General features: G+C 48.8%; 1 protein-coding gene across 8 annotated transcripts in view; it reads right to left on the reverse strand.

Moving 5' to 3' along the window:
- Positions 1-16,064, reverse strand: part of DHX30 (DExH-box helicase 30) — a 30,126-nt gene extending 14,062 nt beyond the window's left edge. Inside the window, exons 1-7 of one of the 8 annotated variants that reach the window (XM_058727117.1) lie at positions 15,933-16,064; positions 13,750-13,844; positions 12,976-13,082; positions 11,802-11,856; positions 6,821-6,916; positions 5,677-5,705; positions 3,216-3,275 (exon numbers count right to left, since the gene is read on the reverse strand). In XM_058727117.1, coding sequence (XP_058583100.1) covers positions 3,216-3,275; positions 5,677-5,705; positions 6,821-6,916; positions 11,802-11,856; positions 12,976-13,000 — 265 coding nt within the window. In that variant the 5' untranslated portion in view covers positions 13,001-13,082; positions 13,750-13,844; positions 15,933-16,064. Of the gene's footprint in view, positions 1-1,390; positions 1,626-3,215; positions 3,276-5,676; positions 5,706-6,820; positions 6,917-11,801; positions 11,857-12,975; positions 13,083-13,749; positions 13,845-15,932 lie in introns of those variants that run through there. The other 7 variants (XM_058727121.1, XM_058727119.1, XM_058727120.1 and 4 more) reach the window with 7 other exon arrangements.
- Between the last annotated feature and the right edge of the window lie 2,384 nt (positions 16,065-18,448).

Below are 18,448 nucleotides of genomic sequence, written 5' to 3' on the forward strand. Positions count from 1 at the left end.
CACACAAACTGGAGATAAGACAATGCGAGGCCCCTCCTAAAACAAAAGACACACAAAGTCTGAACACCAGGCCCCAGCCCTCAACTGTACCTTGGCACCTTGCGAAAGGCCTCTGAGAGCCAGATTATGTGTAGGGATATTGATCAGAGGTCTCCACAACCAAGACCTCTGCATAAGCTATTCCTCCCCCAAGTTCACTGGAGTCAAGTGGAGGCAGGATGCAGCAGGCATCATGAGAAGTACCTCGCTTGTTTTTCACTTGTACTTTGGATCAATCCCAGAGCGCAAATGGGTGAGATGTCCAACTAGAAGCAGCTTGTGCCAGACACCAGGCTTAGCTGGGAGTGGCTAAAATCAGAAGTAAGGGCCCCAAAGCACCAAAGTGGCCCTTCGAGAGATGCAGGGTCAGAGACTGGCAGAGGTGACAGGAAGCCTTCTCGGTCTCCACCCACAGTCTCTGGTGTTATATTCAGCTTTAAACCAGCCCCCAAAAGAAACTTTGTTCATGTGCACCTGCATGCATCAGTCATAAATCACCTAGGGACAGTTTTCAGAGCAAGTGGCCACCCTGATCCTCATCAGACACTTGGGAATGGTGGTGATGTTGGGGAAGCCACTGTATTTTGACAAAGCTCCTCCAGGAGTTCTGATGTAATTCTATTCCTGAGCTGAGACTGTTTCCTTGCAGCAGATGACTGTGACAACTGGCCATGAGGGAGAATTCTGCCTGACCCTGCATCTCTCTAAAGAACTTATAAAGCAACCGAGATTCAAGCGTTCAGACCGCTATTTAAATAGGCTCAAAGGGGTTCCCACAGAGGGACCCAAAGTTAAGAGGCCCGCCAGACCCCCAGGCACAACAGATGCGCACTGGTGCCCCCTCCAGCTCTACAGGGCCAGAGGAGGCTGGCTCTCTCTATCCATCGCTGCTAGGCAGGGATGCTCTCACCAGTCTCATTCCTGGGCTATTCAGGAGACACAGCGATGGGAATCGTTCGGTCTCTACCTCAGGTCCTCAAGTACCAAGTGTATTTTGGGTTCTTTCTCACATTGGTGAGCGTGTGCTTACCCTCGATGTTCTAACCCTTGACCACCCATTCGGGCGAGAGACGTTCTCCTCTTTTTCCTCACGCCCTCCAGGTACCGCGCCTCTCACCTATTCATGCCAGGTGCAGGCGCTCCAATCCCCGAACCTCCGCGCCGGGGGTCCGTTTGGGCCTGTGCCACACTGAGCTTTACAACAGCAGCACTGCGGCCCGCCAGCGGCCGGCGGTCTCGGCCCCTAGCGGAGAGGGGCCCCGGCCCACAAAGCCTGACCCCGGCCCGCGCCCCCCAGCTCTGCAAGCCCCGGAAGCCAAGGGCGTCGCGGCCCGACCGCCCCCGCCCTCACCGTTCACCATGCTTCCGTCGCCTTCCCCGGGCCCGCTGGGGGCCACCCCTGCCTCGGCCTCGGCGGCCTCCTTCGTGTGATCGGGGCGGGCGCAGCCTGACGACAGGCCGCGTGAGCGTCCCTGTCGCCCGGCGGCGCGGGGACCCGGCGGTCGCAGGCGCGGAGCGACGCCGGCAGCCAGCGCCATAAACCTCCTGGCGGCCGCCATCGCGCTCCCGCCGGCCCCCGCGGGCGCGGAGCCCTGCAGGGATGGGGCGGGAGCGTGGGAGCAGCGACCCGAACGCCCCCTGGCGGCCGGAGGACCGGCGGTGGGGGCCGGCGGAGGCGTTCTCGGAGCCCGCGCTCCCCGCCCACTCAGCCGCGCCCGTGGGCAGCCTGGGACCGCGGGCACCCAGCTGAATTCACTCTCCCGTTAAACGCAAACGCACAGGCTCGTTGTCTGAATCGGGGGCAGGGAGACGTAAGGGGGCTTTTTGGGAAAAGTTCAGGCCTTAGCTCAACGTCCATCCAAGGAGATGAACTCCCAAGTTCCTTCTAGGTCCCGCCCACTGCTCATAAATACCTCTCACGTGCCCTGACAAACTGGCTTGCACTCCAGACCTAAGAGTGAGGATAACTGCGAAACCAGGGCACCCCCATCTCATTTAATAATGGCTAACAAAGTAACCCTGATGGAGAATCCGGATCCAGGACAGGCAAGACCTCTTGAACATAAGACCAGTTTTAATCCCAGGGCTGGAGTCAAAGTGAAAAATACCTGACTTGGAAAACGTGGCCAAGAACTGAGATGGTCCAGCAGTGCGAGTCTGAGGCTGCTGTTTTTTTACTTGTTTGAAAGCCAAATGGAATTCTGTTTCCAAACTACAATGCCTGGGTTCTAGCCAGGCTCGTTCCCCTTCTGCCTCGTATGGCACTGAGGAACAGAGATTTGGCTCAGCTAGGAATGACACAGAATCTGCATGTTGTGGCAGTGACAGTGACAGGGAGGGGCTTAGTTAGAGGTTGGCAGTGCAGCTGGGGATAAGCTGCGAGGGCTGGGTTTGTTTGTTTGTTTGTTTGTTTGTTTGTTTTATAATTCTAGATCTGACTCTGATGACTCCTGGAGAGCTTGTGAAAACATTACTGGAAGCCACCCCCCCCCCCAAGGTTTCTTATTCATTAGGTCTGTAGTGTGGCCCAAGAATCTGCATTTTTAACAAGTTCCCAGATGATAATGAGACTACAGGTCTGAGACCACAATTGGAATTGCTGGCCTGTGTCAAGAACATGGGATTTAAGTCTTAATATTTGTGCTTAGTCCAACCTCTGCCACTTGCCAGCTGTGAACCTTGGGCAATTTCATCAGTTGGGAAAATGAGGACATAGTTGCTCTACTCATTTGGTATGGCTCTGGTCAGGATGAAATGGGAATGTCTGGAAGGCGGCTCTGCACAGTGCTCTAGAGAAGTCCCTCCACTGAGGTCTGAGACAAGAGAGGACAGATCCCTTAAAGACAGACCCAGGGCAGGGTGGGGCAGCTTCAACTCCAGTTCCTCCCTTCCCTCCTCAGAGAGCTTCTATCAGGAAAGGGGCAAAGGGGAAGGTGGCCTTGGCAGCAGTGGGCTGACCTCACAAGGGGACACAACCATCTGTATCAAACACCCCTATCTAGATCATCTACATTGAGGTGGCAAGACTGTTGGGGCAGAATACAGTTCTACAATTGCTTTGAATTTGGGCAAGTGGCACTCTAATTTGCCAAAAGCCAAGGCATCCACCCAGCTTCAGGATAGTTTTCAAGGACTATTATCAGCCCAAATTCCCTCAAAAGAATCGAGAGGCTTACCAAGACTGGTCATGGCATTAGGGGCTGAGGCCAAATTTTGAAAACTGTGGTATCTGAAAGCTGAAGGAAACAAAAGTCTAGACAGAAAGACATTCCCTGACCCCCCCGCCCTCCCTCCCCCCCAACACACACCTGAAAGCAGGCCCTGGGCCCATCATGGTGCTTCATTCAGCAGGCCCTCAGTATAGCACTCTGACAGCCACTTGGGCTGAGGTCAGAATGCTATGATTTCTTGGATCTGCTCCCAAAGGGGCCAAAGTGGAGGGAGAGACACCCTGTTCAACCAGGGTGATAAGCGCATGGGTGGGCCAGGGGGGTGTTACTATACTATTTTATCTATTTCAAAAAACATATTTCAAACAGATGTTTGAAATTTTATGTTTAAAAAAAGCATCACGTGATACCAACCAACTAGTTGGTCCTCAGGGACCTTGTCCCCCTTTTCTATTTCACTTACTGCATCTGGGCTCTAATAGCTGGTATCACCTAGAGCAAATATTTCACTTCCACAAACCTCACTGCCTTTTGTAAAATGAGGGTAACCCTTATACTAGCTCTTGAAAACCTTCTGGTTTTGTGATCTTCTCCCCCTTGGTCTAAAGCAGAGGCTGCAAAACTACAGTCTGCAGATCAAATCCACCCACTGCCTATTTTTATAAATAAAGTTTTATTGGAACATAGCCATGCTCATTTGTTTATGTATTATCTATCACTGCTTTTGCATTATAACAGCCGAGTTAAGGAGCTGCAAGAGAAACCATATGACCCACAAAGCCTCGAATATGTATTTTCCAACCCTTAAAGAAAGTTTGCCGACTCCTGCCTTAGAGAATCTTGAAGAAAGTTAGAAGGGCTCAGGTATGCCCTCTTGCTTTCCACCAAAATTAAAGACTTCTCCTCCACTCTCCATTCTTTGGGGAGTGACTCCTTTGCCTGTGAAAAGGAAGAAACTTTTGAAAAAAGACGTTTCACTGGCTCAGGGATCTTGCTGTTCATTTCTGAATCAAGCATGACATCTGGTACTAAATATGCTAAACAACATCTGGCAGTGTGGAATTAAAGTGTAAAGGATCTGCTGAATACACAGGAGGATGTTTTAGGACCCTAAACTTCAGAAGCCCCAGGAAAAAGCAATTACGAGGAAGCCCAAGGGGCACCTCGGTGGCTCAGTCAGTTACGCGTCTGACTTCAGCTCAGGTCGTGATCTCACTGTCTGTGGGTTCGAGCCCCGCGTTGGGCTCTGTGCTGACAGCACAGAGCCTGGAGCCTGCTTCGGATTCTGTGCCTCCCTCTCTCTCTGCCCCTCCCCAGCTCATGCTCTGTCTCTCTCTCTCTCAAAAATAAACATTAAAAAAAAAAAAAAAAAAAGAGGAAGCCCAAGATAGTCCAGACTTTGGGCAGACCGGAGAACTTCTGGAGAGAAAGTGAGAAGGAGCGTCTCAGCCAACATTTCGTCAATGGACTCAACCACAGATTTTGTGGATGATCAAAATGGCAAGAAATGGTCCCCTTGGCTGGCAACAAGAAAGGTAAAGGTAGATACAGGAGCCAGGTGGCCACCCTGACCACACTACCCATCCTCACAGCTTTTCTGTCCATATATGTAAAGCCACAGCAGGGTCCCTCAAGGTAAATCTATCGCACCAAGAAGAGGGGACACATTTGAATGAGGGAATGAACAGGAAGGACTAGTCCTGTGGCCCCAGGATCCTGCCAGAAGGGGTGTTATCCCTTGTTACTTTCCAGTGCTCTATGTCTCACAGCCGGGTAGGTGGGAAAGACTGGCAGAAGAGGCTCTTAAGTTCTTCCCCCTTTACGAAAGAGGCCTTGGTAAGAGGTTGGCAGTAGAGTGGGGGTAGACCACGAAAGGAGATGATAGCTTTTTCCATTTCCAAATTTGACCCTGATGGGACCAAACCTATTCAAGTGGCCACCATTTCTGAGTGCTGTTTTCCTATCTGAACACCAGAGAGACCATTTCTGCCACACACACTTCCTTCTTAAAGGCAGAGGCACCAGTGAGGCCTCCAGGGAATCAGAAAGCATGCCAGAAAGGTCCAACAGTCAGGGGTGGACTAAGAGGTCTGTTGCCTCTGGGATGAAGAAATGGAGGCAAGAAACTTTTTTAGGGAGAGAGGGAAAGAAACAGAGAGAGAGAGAGAGAGAGAGAGAGAGAGAGAGAGAGAAGGGAGGCAAAGATACATACACCCACAGATGCCTTCTGGAGGCGCAGCTGTGAGGAGACAATCGGGCTCAGGGGGTCTGTGCTCCTCCAGGGAAGACAGTGCAGGGACTGTCCCCCACCAGGAGCAGCTGCCTCCCTTTCCCCACCCCCACCAAGCACAGCAGCCTTCTCTGCATGTGCTCAAGGAGGCACTGCCTAGTCATGCGGCCTGGTTCATCCCACCTAACCATCTTTAAGCTTAGCCACAGCACATCTGACACTCTCAAAGCCACTCACCTGCCATGTTGGAAATGTTAACGTTCAGCCTTTTCGAGTTACAGGGCATTTTAAGAAAGAAAAAAAAAAGGGCAATCAACTCTTGTTTTGGTAATGGTAGGGGGGTGGCATTTCTCTAATATCTAAGTCAAATGGCCAAGGGGGCTGGAAATATTTATTTCTATGCTGCTGTGTGGAGTCAGGGCCACTGCAGCAGGAGGGCATCACATGTGGAAACTGCATGGGAATAGGGCAGCAGCATGTGCTGTGCAAACTGAGGTGCCCTGTGTTCCCCGACCCTTCCTGAGCTCCTGACCTTCAAAGCACTTTACAGACAGAATCTAAAGTGGAATGCTGTCTCCACATGAGGCAAAGACTCTGTGATCTAAATTAGCGTTCTTCCACTAGGCAGCTGGGGTAGGGGTGTGAACAGGCAGCCAATGGGGCAGAGAGGGGCAGCTGTCAGGACAAGCAAGAAGCCACCAAGAGCACTGGTCTTAGCAGACCTGGAAAAGAGCTAAGTCTGAGGGAAGAGAGGAGACGCTCACAGGCAGAGATGCTTCCCTGGGTCCTATTCCTGGCCCATCCCTGGGTTCCAGTGGAACCTGAGGTGAGTTATCACCTGTCTGGGTACTCTGACATTCTCCCCAATCAAAGGGAGAGCCTACCCTGCCACACAGACTAAAAAAACATTTTAATGTCAGTAAAGTGCTTTGAGGAATGGGGGGTGATAGAAGGGGATCTTCCAGGCATCCCCAAAGCCTCCAAGATGGAGGACACTGGGCCTGGCTAGGGCTTTCTGTTCTGGCCCTGCTACAAGCACCCTGCCCTTTCTAAACCACCTTAGCCAGGGACTGCCTAGAAGATCCAAGCCCTGCAGATTCTCCACACGAGTGCTGAACACCCAGACTGAGCCTAGGCTTTATGCCTGGTCACACAAGGAGGCCTGATGAGACCATAGGGTCTAAGCCACGTGGCCAAAGATCATGAAATAACCCAGACCTCTCCAAATGATCTCTCCCCTGAGGGTTCCAACAGCTCCACTAGCCCCACTTCTCACTTGGTCTCCAGAGGACCATGACCCTGGTACCTGGGCTCCCACTACCACCCACCTCCCCACAGACCCTGGACCAAGTTGATGCTGGAGGCAAGGCTCCTCCCTTACCTCGAGAGATGGTCCCTCCAGGGGCAGGGTTGACACACATGGGTGGAAGGCGGGGTGGGGGAAGTTTGCACTGACGCTGCCTGTGCTGGGCCCGATCTGGGGAAAGAGAGAGGGCATCAGGGTGACATGTTCTCACCCCTCCCAGTTACAGACCCTTGAACAGACTCACTCCAGAGCATCTGTGAGGAGCTCTGGGCAGCAGGGCTGCTGGACGGTTTGTTGAGCCAGTCACAGGTTCTGAGAAACAGTGCCACCAATTCCACACAGAAAGAAGGCAATTGTTTTATATGGATGTGATATAGTATAGCTTTGTAGAGATCCCTTCCTGACTCTCAAAAGAGCCCTCAACTCTCCCTGTTTGCAAAGCCACCTTATGTGACTTCAATACCCATCTCACATCGTCCTCTATAGTCTTGAATTATGAGGATGAGACAGGAAAACAATTAAAAACTGAAAAATCATGGTACCGTGTAAATCCCCTTATCTGTCATCCACTTATGGTAGCTCTCCCTGTATCTGCTGTGGGTTCCCAGATGACCACGTTAGCTACCAGATCTCAAATTATTCTTTCCCTCTAAGAAATGGGCAAGAGAAGGACCAACTGACTGCTGGGGTCCTCCCTGAAAGTCAAGACCAGACCCACACTTACCAGTCTTCTCCCTCTTTCTAAAAGTTAATGACTTGCCACTCCAAACACTTTCATTCATTTGCAGATTAAATACTACTTGTAGGTCAGTGACCTACAAAGCACATTTTTAAGTTCCAAAACTTTGATATACATGAACATCACTGTCCCATGGGAAGGTGGGCATGTATGGGTAAGTAAGGCTCCATGTGTTTAACATCACCTACATGGTGACAACGCCAGAGAATCACTGGGTCTGGGGGAAAGGGTGCATGAGTTCTCTGCTTTCTTTGCCCCACTAATTTCAGTACACTAAATGGAGCAGGAGAGGAGCAGAGAGAGACAGCCACACACACTACATGCTTAAGCAGCAGTCTGTTCTGCTACCGTGACACCCATTTCCATAATGCAAATTGGCTTGTACACAGTTGGTACATAGGGGAATGATAACAGTAAAACAGGAGAACACTTGGTTCGAATGTTGAGTTTCCTAAGGCAAGGGGACTGAAATAGCAGAGGTAGAATTATAATTTAGAGCAGGAAAACAAAAGACCCTTCCAACTATATTTTTTAAAAATTAAAATGGAGTGCTTATAGGGAATCGAGGTGATGGACAGATGGGTGTTCACTATACAATGACTTCAACATTTCAGTAGTTTTGAAAATTTCCATAATAAAATGTTGGAGGGAAAAGCAAGTACCTGCACTGAGATCCTCCTCCCCCACAATGCCAGCTGCACACACTCCTTAGTGGCAGCCCCACGGGCTCACAGCTCCACTGCCACCTGCACGGCCTCAGCATCTGCCAGCTCTTCCCGTTAGAACGCACTTTGCACATTTTTAGCATCACGTTGAGCTGCCTGCCTCGGCAGTCCAAAGCATCTTCCCAGGTGCCAGGGACTGCTGCTTTCACACTCTGGCCATAAACTTGCAGCTGTATTATTGCCTCAACTCTGTCTTTCCCACAAGCCCTCTTATGGTATCAGAGGTGCGTGATTTTGCAGAAAACACACACCCAGGGTTACAGCAGAAATGCCTGTAGGGTATTCTGGAACAAAGTATCTAGGATCAAGGTTTATCTTGAAACTAAGGTGGAAAATGACCAGCTCAACCTCTCCAGTCCTATTTGAGCAGGATTCTCATTCATATCCAGGGAGGCTGGATTGAAAACAAACAAACAAAAAGAATAAATGATTTGATGATTATTTGTTTCATTAAGCATTTTCAGTAATGGGGGGGTGTTATAATCCTACAACATATCTGGGCCCTCTTCTGACCGTGGAGCTGGAGGAAAATTGCACATTCTTGCTGTTGATCTAGTGTTTTTCAAAGGTTTGTGCCGCCTGTAAAAGACTCAGCTTGTTCTTTGAGGCCTGATTCTGATGGCATTACTGCTGACAGACAAGAAACTTATGTTGGGATGTTGGCAAAGACAGTAACAGGCCACTTACCAGGCACACACGCACACTAGTTGGGAGGCATTGGCAGCTCTGTTGAATTACATAAGAGAAAAGACGGTAACCACAGACCCAGGGGGCCACTGTCCACAGTGCTGCAGGGAACTGCTATGGCTACTGCCTTCGGATCCATCAAATGACCTATCCCACTGAGACTGTAAGCTCCTGAGTACAAGAAAACATCATTAACACATAGCTGTCTCCGCTCTAGCATCTCGTACATAGGTGATCAATCGTGCAGCCACACAGCACACCGCATGCTGAGGCCAGGCTGTCACTCTCCTGCAAAACACCGGCTACAGGGACGCCTGGGTGGTTCCCTCAGTTAAGTATCCGACTTCAACTCAGGTCATGATCTCATGGTTTGTGAGCTCGAGCCCCGTGTCAGACTCTGTGCTGACAGTTCAGGGCCTCGAGCCTGCTTCAGATTCTGTGTCTCCTTCTTTCTCTGCCCCTCCCCCACTCACACACTGTCTCTCTGTCTCTCTCTCAAAAATAAACATAGAAAAAATTAAATAAAAATTAAACAAACAAACAAAAAACACCGGCTACAGAGCTGCACCTCAAATAGATCAATCTATTCACATGTATCAAGGGCCTGCCAACTCACGACTGAGGGCTAGGGACAGATCACACCCAAGTGCTTTTCTTATATTATCCCTAATCTTCATTATACCTCTGAAGATAGAGGCTGAGAAACAGGATCAGGGAGTTTCCACCTTGCTAGTGTGAGTGGGGACCAGATTCGAACCCCAGCCAGTCTGACTCAAGCTTTCCACTATGTGACGTTTCCCTTCAAGATTCGTGACACCTTATGGAGCTAATAATCTCATCATGAGGAGCAAAGAAACATAAAAACTCCATGAGAGATAAAGAACAGTCCTACACAACAAGAAAAATGTCACAAGGCCACACATGACCAGTTGTCAAGGTTATGGTGCAAACCACAAGTGATACCAGCCTTCAGAAGACAGGAAAGAGCAGTCAGCCTTATAGTCAGAAAAGAAAAGGTACGTTTGCCTGAAGGAAAATATTCAAGGCAGTAAACTTTCTGATTAATGGTTTACCCTGAGACCTTCAAGCATAAAATGGTTGTTGTTAAGAATATAACACTTACCTGTGTGGAAAGTAAGGTCCTAAATCAGACTATGTCTGATTATTACATTCTGAAGCTACTTAGTACCATGGCTTGTGAACTTACCAGGTGTCAGGCCCTGTTCTAAGCTCTTTACACGTATTAACTCATCTGATCCTTAAAACAACCCGACGAGGCAGGTACTATGATCCAGCCCACTTACATCGTGAGGAAACGGAGGCATGGAGGCTCAAACACCTGCCTCCAGCCTTGGCCACCAAGGGTGTAGAAGTGTGACATGAACCAGGCATCTGGCTCCAGAACTTTTGCTCAGTGAGGCTGTTGTCTCCCATGAAACTGAATGCTAACCGTGTCACCCCTGATGAAAAGCCTCTTGAACAAATCAATCCCCAGCCTAGAAAGAAAAATCACAAATGCTATACAGGAATTTTGCCCCCAAACTCTCTCACTCTCACCATCTCCCTATCATGGGGGAGTTAAGTAATGCAGAAAAAAGGAGGATTATGATTTCATGGGGCTCCTACCTCTTTACAAAATCAGTGCTGTCCATTCAGGCACTGCCACCATAAGAGAACTTATTTGCATCCAACTTTCACAAGTGGGTGGAAAACGAAGCCCACTGATTAACCAGTAAACACAAGGCAATTGAGTGTACTTAATTTTCAGCTCAAAATGTGCTGTGCACACTAATCTCAAACCCAATGTTTCCCTTTTCAGATAGTTAACCAGCAAAACCAAGATGACACAGAGATGAATTTTTTTCATGCAATATGAAAACAGACAAGGTGGCTAAAAACAAACAGGGAGGCAAGAAGAGGCTGCTCTGAGCTCCGGTATATCCAGCCCTCCTTCTGACCCCATTCAACAGGCAGCACTAGGGCAAGGTTTTCCAGGCCTGTAGGAACATAAGTGGGAGAGGAGACACAATGGGGAGGACCTTTTTAATCAGCAGTTATGGAAGGCCTGTATGGTGTTCATTGATTTGTAAAATATGCTAGACAGGTGCCTGGTGGTCAGCTTCAATAGAGGTGAAGGACTTTTACTCACTGTTCCCTTAAAGAAGAAAAGTCATGCTCCTAAGATATGCAAAGCTCCCTGGGGTACGGCCCTGGAAGACTTCACCAGCTACAGCACTTCCTGAAAGCAGGAATGAATGCTAGCTACCCTTCGGCCCAGCCATGGCTCAGTCCTGACACTCCTTATGCAACCCTTTTACCCAATGTGCTGGAGAGCACTGATTCCAAAACTTGCCAGCTTCTACAACCACTAATGTAAAAATGACTCGATCCGCTTCCACCAACATTTATTGACACCTACCCTGTGCACAATGCTGTGCCAGGTACAACGGACGATGAAGGAGCCCAAGAGGCCCTGGCTACAGGGAGCTTCTAATCTAGGGATGCAAAGATTAATTCAGAATAGACTAAGCACAAGAAAGTACAGATCTGGTGCTGAGGAAATCAGACAGAGGAGAGGTTGCATTTGGTTGACAGAATCAAGAATGGTTCACAGAGGAAATGGTGTAAAACGCTGGCTTAGAAAAAGAGCTGGGATTTCAAAAAGCAGTGAGTATGTCTGAGAGGATATTCGGGGGGAGGGGCAGCAAATGAACACAGGTACTCTGACAAGGACTCAGACACAGGTTATAAGCCCCGTGCAAGAGGAAGGCAGAGAAAGGACAATGGAAAGTCATACAAAAAAGGGGTCTAAGGACTACACACTGGTGAGGGATCTTCATAGCCCTCACAGCTGCCCATCACAGGGAGGAAGAGCATGAGGTCACCAGCACAGCTACATTCTTACCTTTTCTGAATGAGTCCAGGCTGAACATTTCTGGCCAGGAGGGAAAGCTGGAATCCTAAGAAGGAGGGCAGAGAGGCAATGGTTACTATTCTTGGTCCAGGATCCCACAGAGAAGACTTCAATAACACAGAGAGCACTTTCCAGAAGGTGAGAAAAATGAAGCTCTTCACTGATGAGACCCAACTGCTGCTCCCACTCTTAAGGATGGAAGGGCCATCTCCACTCTAGAGTAATTACATGTCTTTGTTTCTTACTCATTAAGAGCTTTCTTCGTTTCTCTGTCCTAAACTCCCTGAACCCTGCTAAACAGAACGAGAGGTATTTTATCCTGAGAGACATATTTCCACTTCATCACAGTACTTGCAGCTTTCCTGGGACTTCTGGGAAGAAAGGAAATTCTACATGGACCCCTTTCCTCATGTGGTATCAGCAAATGGGACTAACGAGTACCTTATAGACAAACTGGTTTACTGGGCTTTCACACAACTAGGTCAAGCCCCAAGCGGTGGGACCGGACAGCAATATCAAGAGTAACTATCGTGATTCAAGATACAAAGCTTTTCTTCACGGTAGAGTCTATAAAATAACAAATACTAAGTTGAAGTTCAACTCTTGAGCAAAATTTTTGGTGCATTTTGATCATTTAACTGAAGAGTACACCTCGAGACTTAAATCATACACGCATACAAATAAATAACACCTCCAGTTTATTGATCTTGTTTAAAAAATACTCAAACTCACTTATAGATGTTCTTAATAATGTAGTACTCCTGGACTGGTGCATAACCTTATATGGCCTTAGTTTAAAAATATCTACACAAGGCTCCTGGGTGGCTCAGTCAGTTAAGTATCTGACTTCAGCTCAGGTCATGATCTCACGGTTTATGGGTTCAAGCCCCACATTGAACTCTGTGCTGACAGCTCAGAGCATGGAGCCTGCTTTGGATTCTGTATCTCCCACTCTCTCTGCCCTCTCCCACTTGTGCTCTGTGTCTGTTTCTCTCTCAAAAATGAATAAACATTTTAAAAAATTAAAAAAAAAAATCTACACACTGTTTTAGCAAATCAGGATAATGTCCAATATTGCAAGGAGTCTAATGGGGCCTACACTTCTGCTCCTGACTGCCTTCCCATCTCATTCCTAAATCGTGGGGGATAGGGGTGGAGGGCTGACCTGGGGCCGAATCTTTCAGGTCCATAGCAGGTCTGCCCTGATGGCCTCCTCTCCCCCAGGGATGCCGGAAATTTCAGCCGATAGGATATGGTAGCTCAGAGAGGAAACTTCAATACAATATCAACAAGGACACAATTCATTTTAAGAAGTTACATTCTACAGACTCCTTCTACCCAAATTAAAAGAAAAAGGGTGTAATTTGAGATTCTAATCTTAAAGAAAACCTGAGTACTATAAAAATCCAAAACATATAAATGATTATTATTTGAGACAATACTTTCTTGCGAGAAAGAGTAAATCAATTTGCTTGTAAACAGACTCTTAGTTTTGCTTTTAAAAAGTCCCTGACCCTCTCCAAGGCTCACATAACACTATCTTTACCTGTATTGGCCTAAAAAATACATATGATATTCAAGATAGGATGTTTCAGAGATATTTTACTGAGCTCTAGAACATTTCATAGAGATTAAAAAAAAAAAAAAAAGCTGTGTTCCTTGAAATATAATTATATTGGAAACTTTTATGATGCAGAGTTTCTGTTAAATAATTCAGAGATAAGTAAAATAATGTTATGTCAAGATTTCTTGCATAATGAAACACTGCTTAATTCCAGGTAGAGTCACTGTGGGATGATTCAAGGACAGAAAGATTCCATAACGACTAACTAATGTCTTCCAAGATAGTCACAAGTGGATTTAATGCATGCCTTTGCTTTACAGTGTGGCTGAGCATGAGATCCACCACTACTATGTGTGCATGGCTAAATCAACTTACCTTACAAGAGCAGTGACAGTCTCAGATTTTGTAGGCTTCTGAACTGGAGCTGAATTCTCTCCTTGCTATTCCTCATCACGAGGCTGGGCCTCCTCCTAGAAAATAGAAGCCTGGGTCACTAGAGTGATGGGACCCACAGGGAAAATAAAGTTGCTGCAGACCAATGAAATTCATTACTAACTCTAACAACAAGGACACATTTTGTTAATAGCGTGAAACACACACTGGACACACTGGTCTCACTTCAGGACCTGCCATGACCCACTCACGACCCATCAAATCGTGAGCTACCCTACACCAGCACCTGCAAAAATACCAAGAAAGAGATGTCATGGTAAAGAGGGGTTTGTAGTCCTGAAAATATTTTCTCTGAGCCCAGAGCAAAACCTGCTTCAGTTTTTTTTTTAAATTTTTTAATGTTTATTTATTCTTTGAAAGAGCGAGCGAGAGCATGAACAGAGGGGCAGAGAGAGGGAGACACAGAATCTGAAAAGGTTCCAGGCTCCGAGCTGTCAGCACAGAGCCCGACGCGGGGCTCGAACCCACGAACCGCGAGATCATGACCTGAGCTGAAGTCGGACGTTTAACTGATTGAGCCACCCAGGCACCCCAACCTGCTTCAGTTTTGAGTTCTAATCCTATATTGACTCTAACACAACCGTATCTAAGGTAGATCAAGCTCTTCCAGATGAAGAAAATAACAACTAGACATTGAATATCATTTTTATAGTTCACAAAGTACTTCCATAGATTTTATAGCAGTTAATCTATGCAACTACCCAGGGAGGCAGAAATGATCTTTCCCAGAGAAGGAAATAGAGGCAGATTTTCCCAGAGAAAGTCACAAAACTTGCCCAAGATCCCATAGCTGCCTCAGGGCAAAATGGAAACCTGCAGTTGGGTACTGGACTCCAAAGCTTCACACGCTTAATACTACAATATTTTTATTATTTCCATGATATTATGCTAGATATATTGCCTAGATGTCCCATGGTTCATTCTTGGAAATAATATTTTATAGTGACACAAAGGTTGAAAGGGGAAAGAAGGGTCCAACTGATAAACTTTGGACCATGGCTACATAAGCTAAAACGCTTGGGAGAATAAACATCTTTTGGAGGCAAAGGGACAACCTAACACAGATAAAAAATACAGCGAAGGATGTGTTTCCCGCATCTTAAACAGTTATACAAATAAAGAGCACTCCCATAAACTCCATCAAGAAAAGAGGCCTCCCTCCTGGAAACTCCAAAACTCCAAGATTTAATTGTAAGATGTAGTCAAGACCCACAATGACAGTGGCTTTATTGCCTTCAAAGCAACACCAAGGGAAACCATCAATGTCTCCTTTCCCTGTGGCCAGTAAGTTGCAACCAAAAACAGTTTGAGAGTCTGCACCTGGCCATCTGCAGTCCACCTGCCACAGTGTACGGCAAGCCCCTGTGGACTGGGGTTGCAAAGTGGGACAATCTCTGCCTTGCAACATCACAATTACGGTGACCAATGTTGCTACCCGAGGACTAGCTAGACAGCATGCTGACGCCATACTCGGGGCTTGGGGGTTCTGAGGACCCCTGGGACTCCAGTTCAGTGCAAACAAAGGACCCAACATGCATTAGGTCTTCCCCTGCGAAATGGGGCAAGTCACCACCAGCAAACAAAGAACACCTCACCCCTTGGCCTCCCCCAGTGACAAGGTGGGTGCAAAAAGGGGCAAACGAGGGGGACCAGAATGCACCAGGCCTCCCTTTGGACGAACGGTCCAGGCGGCACGGGGTACAGACAAAGGTCCCGGGGCACTCCGGGGGCTTCCTCCAGGCCCTGCCTCGGGGAACGGAGCATCCCCTGAGGCGGAGGCGTCGTTGCGCCAATGAAGCGGCCTCTCCCGCGGTCCCCGCGGAGCCCCTGGCTACCAGGCCCGCCCCGGCGGACCGGCCTGGCCCCCGCCCCCGCCCAGGCTCCATGGCAACGGCAGGCCGAGGCCTGGCTGCCCACGGCTCGGCTGGGCCGGCTTCGCGGGCAGGCCTAGGATGCCCGGCCTGCTCCTCGGGCCCGCCCGCTTCTCCGCCCCACTCTCCGCCAAGCCGGAGATCGGACCCGGGCCCCTCCTCGCGCCGACCACCCCCGGCCACGGCAAGCTCCTCAAGGGGACACGAAAGGGGAGAATAAAAAGCCCAATTCACCTGTTGTTACAGATGTGAAACAAGCCTCGGTGCACCGCGCATGAGCCGCGGGCCCCCCCAACCACGGCCGGACTACAACTCCCACCAGCGGCGGCGCGGCCCCTTCCGGGTCCCGTGGCGGAAGTCCCGCCGGTAGCCCCGGCGCTCCTCGCTCCGCCTCCCGCGGCAACCCCGCTTCTGAGCGGGTCTCCAGAGGGTCCCCCAGCAGTGGCTCGCAGAGGCCTCCCAGGGCTCACGCCGCCGGACGGCCAACCCGCGGCGAGACCCCGGCGCCGGGCCCAATGGGGGGGCGGCCGCGGCGGGCGCAGGCGGGACTTCCGGCAGAGCCGCCGAAGGGGTGGGCGCGCGGGTAGCGGTGGGGCCGCTGAGGGAGCGGGCTTGGGCGACCGGGGTCCCGCACGGCGCCCCTCTCGCCGCGCCTCAGCCTCTCGCAGTGTGAGAGCTGGAGGGCTCTCGCGTCCTCTGCGCGCCCGCCCCACGGCCACCGGCCGGCAAGGGCTGAGCCAGGAACGAAATCCAGCTCGGGCTCCGGACCTCCACTCGCCTTCCCCGCCACAGCCCGTTGCCACGCCTCTTCTCTCCATCTCCCCTCCGATCTTCTGTTTCTTTAGGGAGGTGAGAATTTTTGCCTCACGACATTGTTAGGAGGAGACCAACGCGATGGCACGTTGTAAACTGTGCGACGCTGGGAAAAGGACAAGGTAGCCCTTGCTGGTCCGAGTGCCGTCGGGTCTGGAGGTCTCGCCCCCGCCCCTGGCCTCGCCTAAGTGAACAAGGGCATTGTCCCAGACACATGCTGCGGTCCTCTAGATGAGGCTCCGTGGGAGTTCAGTGGACTTCCAACTAAATAAACGAGAGAACTCAGTTGGGGTAGCTCTGAGGCTGGGTCAAGACTTTATAGCTGGAAAGACCTAGAAAATGCTTTTAAGACGTGGCCTTTTGGAATAAATGAAGAATTAGTGGCATATCCAGTCATTTTTACCCGAGCAATTAAATGTAACAAGTATTTTCTTTCTACATTGGACAGAAGGGCGGGGGTGGTGGGTGTGGAGCATCGTGCATTCATGCAAATACTTGACGCCTTTTCTGAGCAGGGCATGGTGCTGTGCTATGCTCTATGGGAAATGATCCGTGTGCACATATTTGAGTCAAGTGTATAACAATTGTTGTAAGCAGGTTTGAAGACACAACGACCTGTCCTCAAGGGGCTTAGGGCCTGATAAACAAGATGAAAACATTGTGTGAGGCAGAGAGAGTGCTAAATGCTGGAGAGGAGGTATGAAGGGTTGAGAGGGAGGAATAGTTACTCAATGCCAAAATCAAGGAGAAGGAACCATAGAAGCAAAGACAGCCAGTGGAACAAAAGGCAGATTCTAAGAATATAAGGTAATGCAGTATGACCAGAGGGTTGGATATGTGTACAGGTTTTAGAGGCGATGGAACAAAAAAGTATAGCTATGAATGCTGTGCTGAGGGATGTTGACCTTATTTGTATGCAATTATTCTTGCATGCAAATTTGTATGCATTAGTTTTATAATTCTAAGTAGGAAAGTAAAATAACTGTCCGATTTTAAGAAGGTTATTCTGGAAGTGTGAGGGTAAGATTGGCAGGAAAAATAGGAGTTAGGGTACTAATGAGAAGAGGGGTACTGAGGGATTCAGCTATGCTCAGCAGCAAAAAGGGCAAGAAAGGAATGACAGGGTGATGGCAGAGCACCTTGCTTGTCCCTGGCCACAGGTGTGTGGAGAGGTGACTGAGATCTGTGCCCAGGGGCTGGAAAACTTGCACACTGTTAACATAATTAAGGGACAAGGAAGTTGTAGAAGAGGCATACAGATTATGTTTAAAATGCAGTTGTGAGGGCACCTGGGTGGCTCGGTCAGTTAAGTGTCTGACTCTTGGTTTTGGTTCAGGTCATATCACAATTTGCGAGTCGGAGCCCATGTCAGGCTTTGTGCTGTCAGTAGGAAACCTACTTGGGATTCTCTCTCTCCCTCTCCCTCTGCCCCTCCCCTGCTCGCTCGCTCGCTCTCAAAATAAATAAACATTAAAAAAAAAAAAATGCCGTTGTGAATGTTAAGTCTGAAGATGTGGTCCCTACGGTAAAAGACGTTCTGACAGAATGAGAAAAGCATGTAAGCGAGTCTGGAAACCTAGAGGAAGCACTGCGAAAGAGACACAAGTGGAGCATTCTAAGTAGTTTTACTTCCTGCAGATTTTCTGTTTTTAGTTTTCTTTCTTAAGGTCCTTTCCTTTTTCTTGAGCCTTTAACTATTCTTAATGAATGGTTGTATCTGGTGGAAGTTGATAAAGTGATGCACTTTATAATAGGATGAGTGCCAGTCAGTGTCTTTTTTGCTTTCTCCCACATCTTTCATCTCTTGTTTGCTGCTCATTTCCTTATCACTACCTTATTTTCCTGGGTCTGGTCCGTAGACCTCATACTTTGCTAACAGCTCTGTCTAGAAACTTCACTTCAGACCGTTGAATGCCTTTGAATTTCTATGGCAGTTT

This window comes from Neofelis nebulosa, chromosome 4 (genome assembly GCF_028018385.1).
Source record: "Neofelis nebulosa isolate mNeoNeb1 chromosome 4, mNeoNeb1.pri, whole genome shotgun sequence".
Classification (NCBI taxonomy): Eukaryota; Metazoa; Chordata; class Mammalia; order Carnivora; family Felidae; genus Neofelis; species Neofelis nebulosa.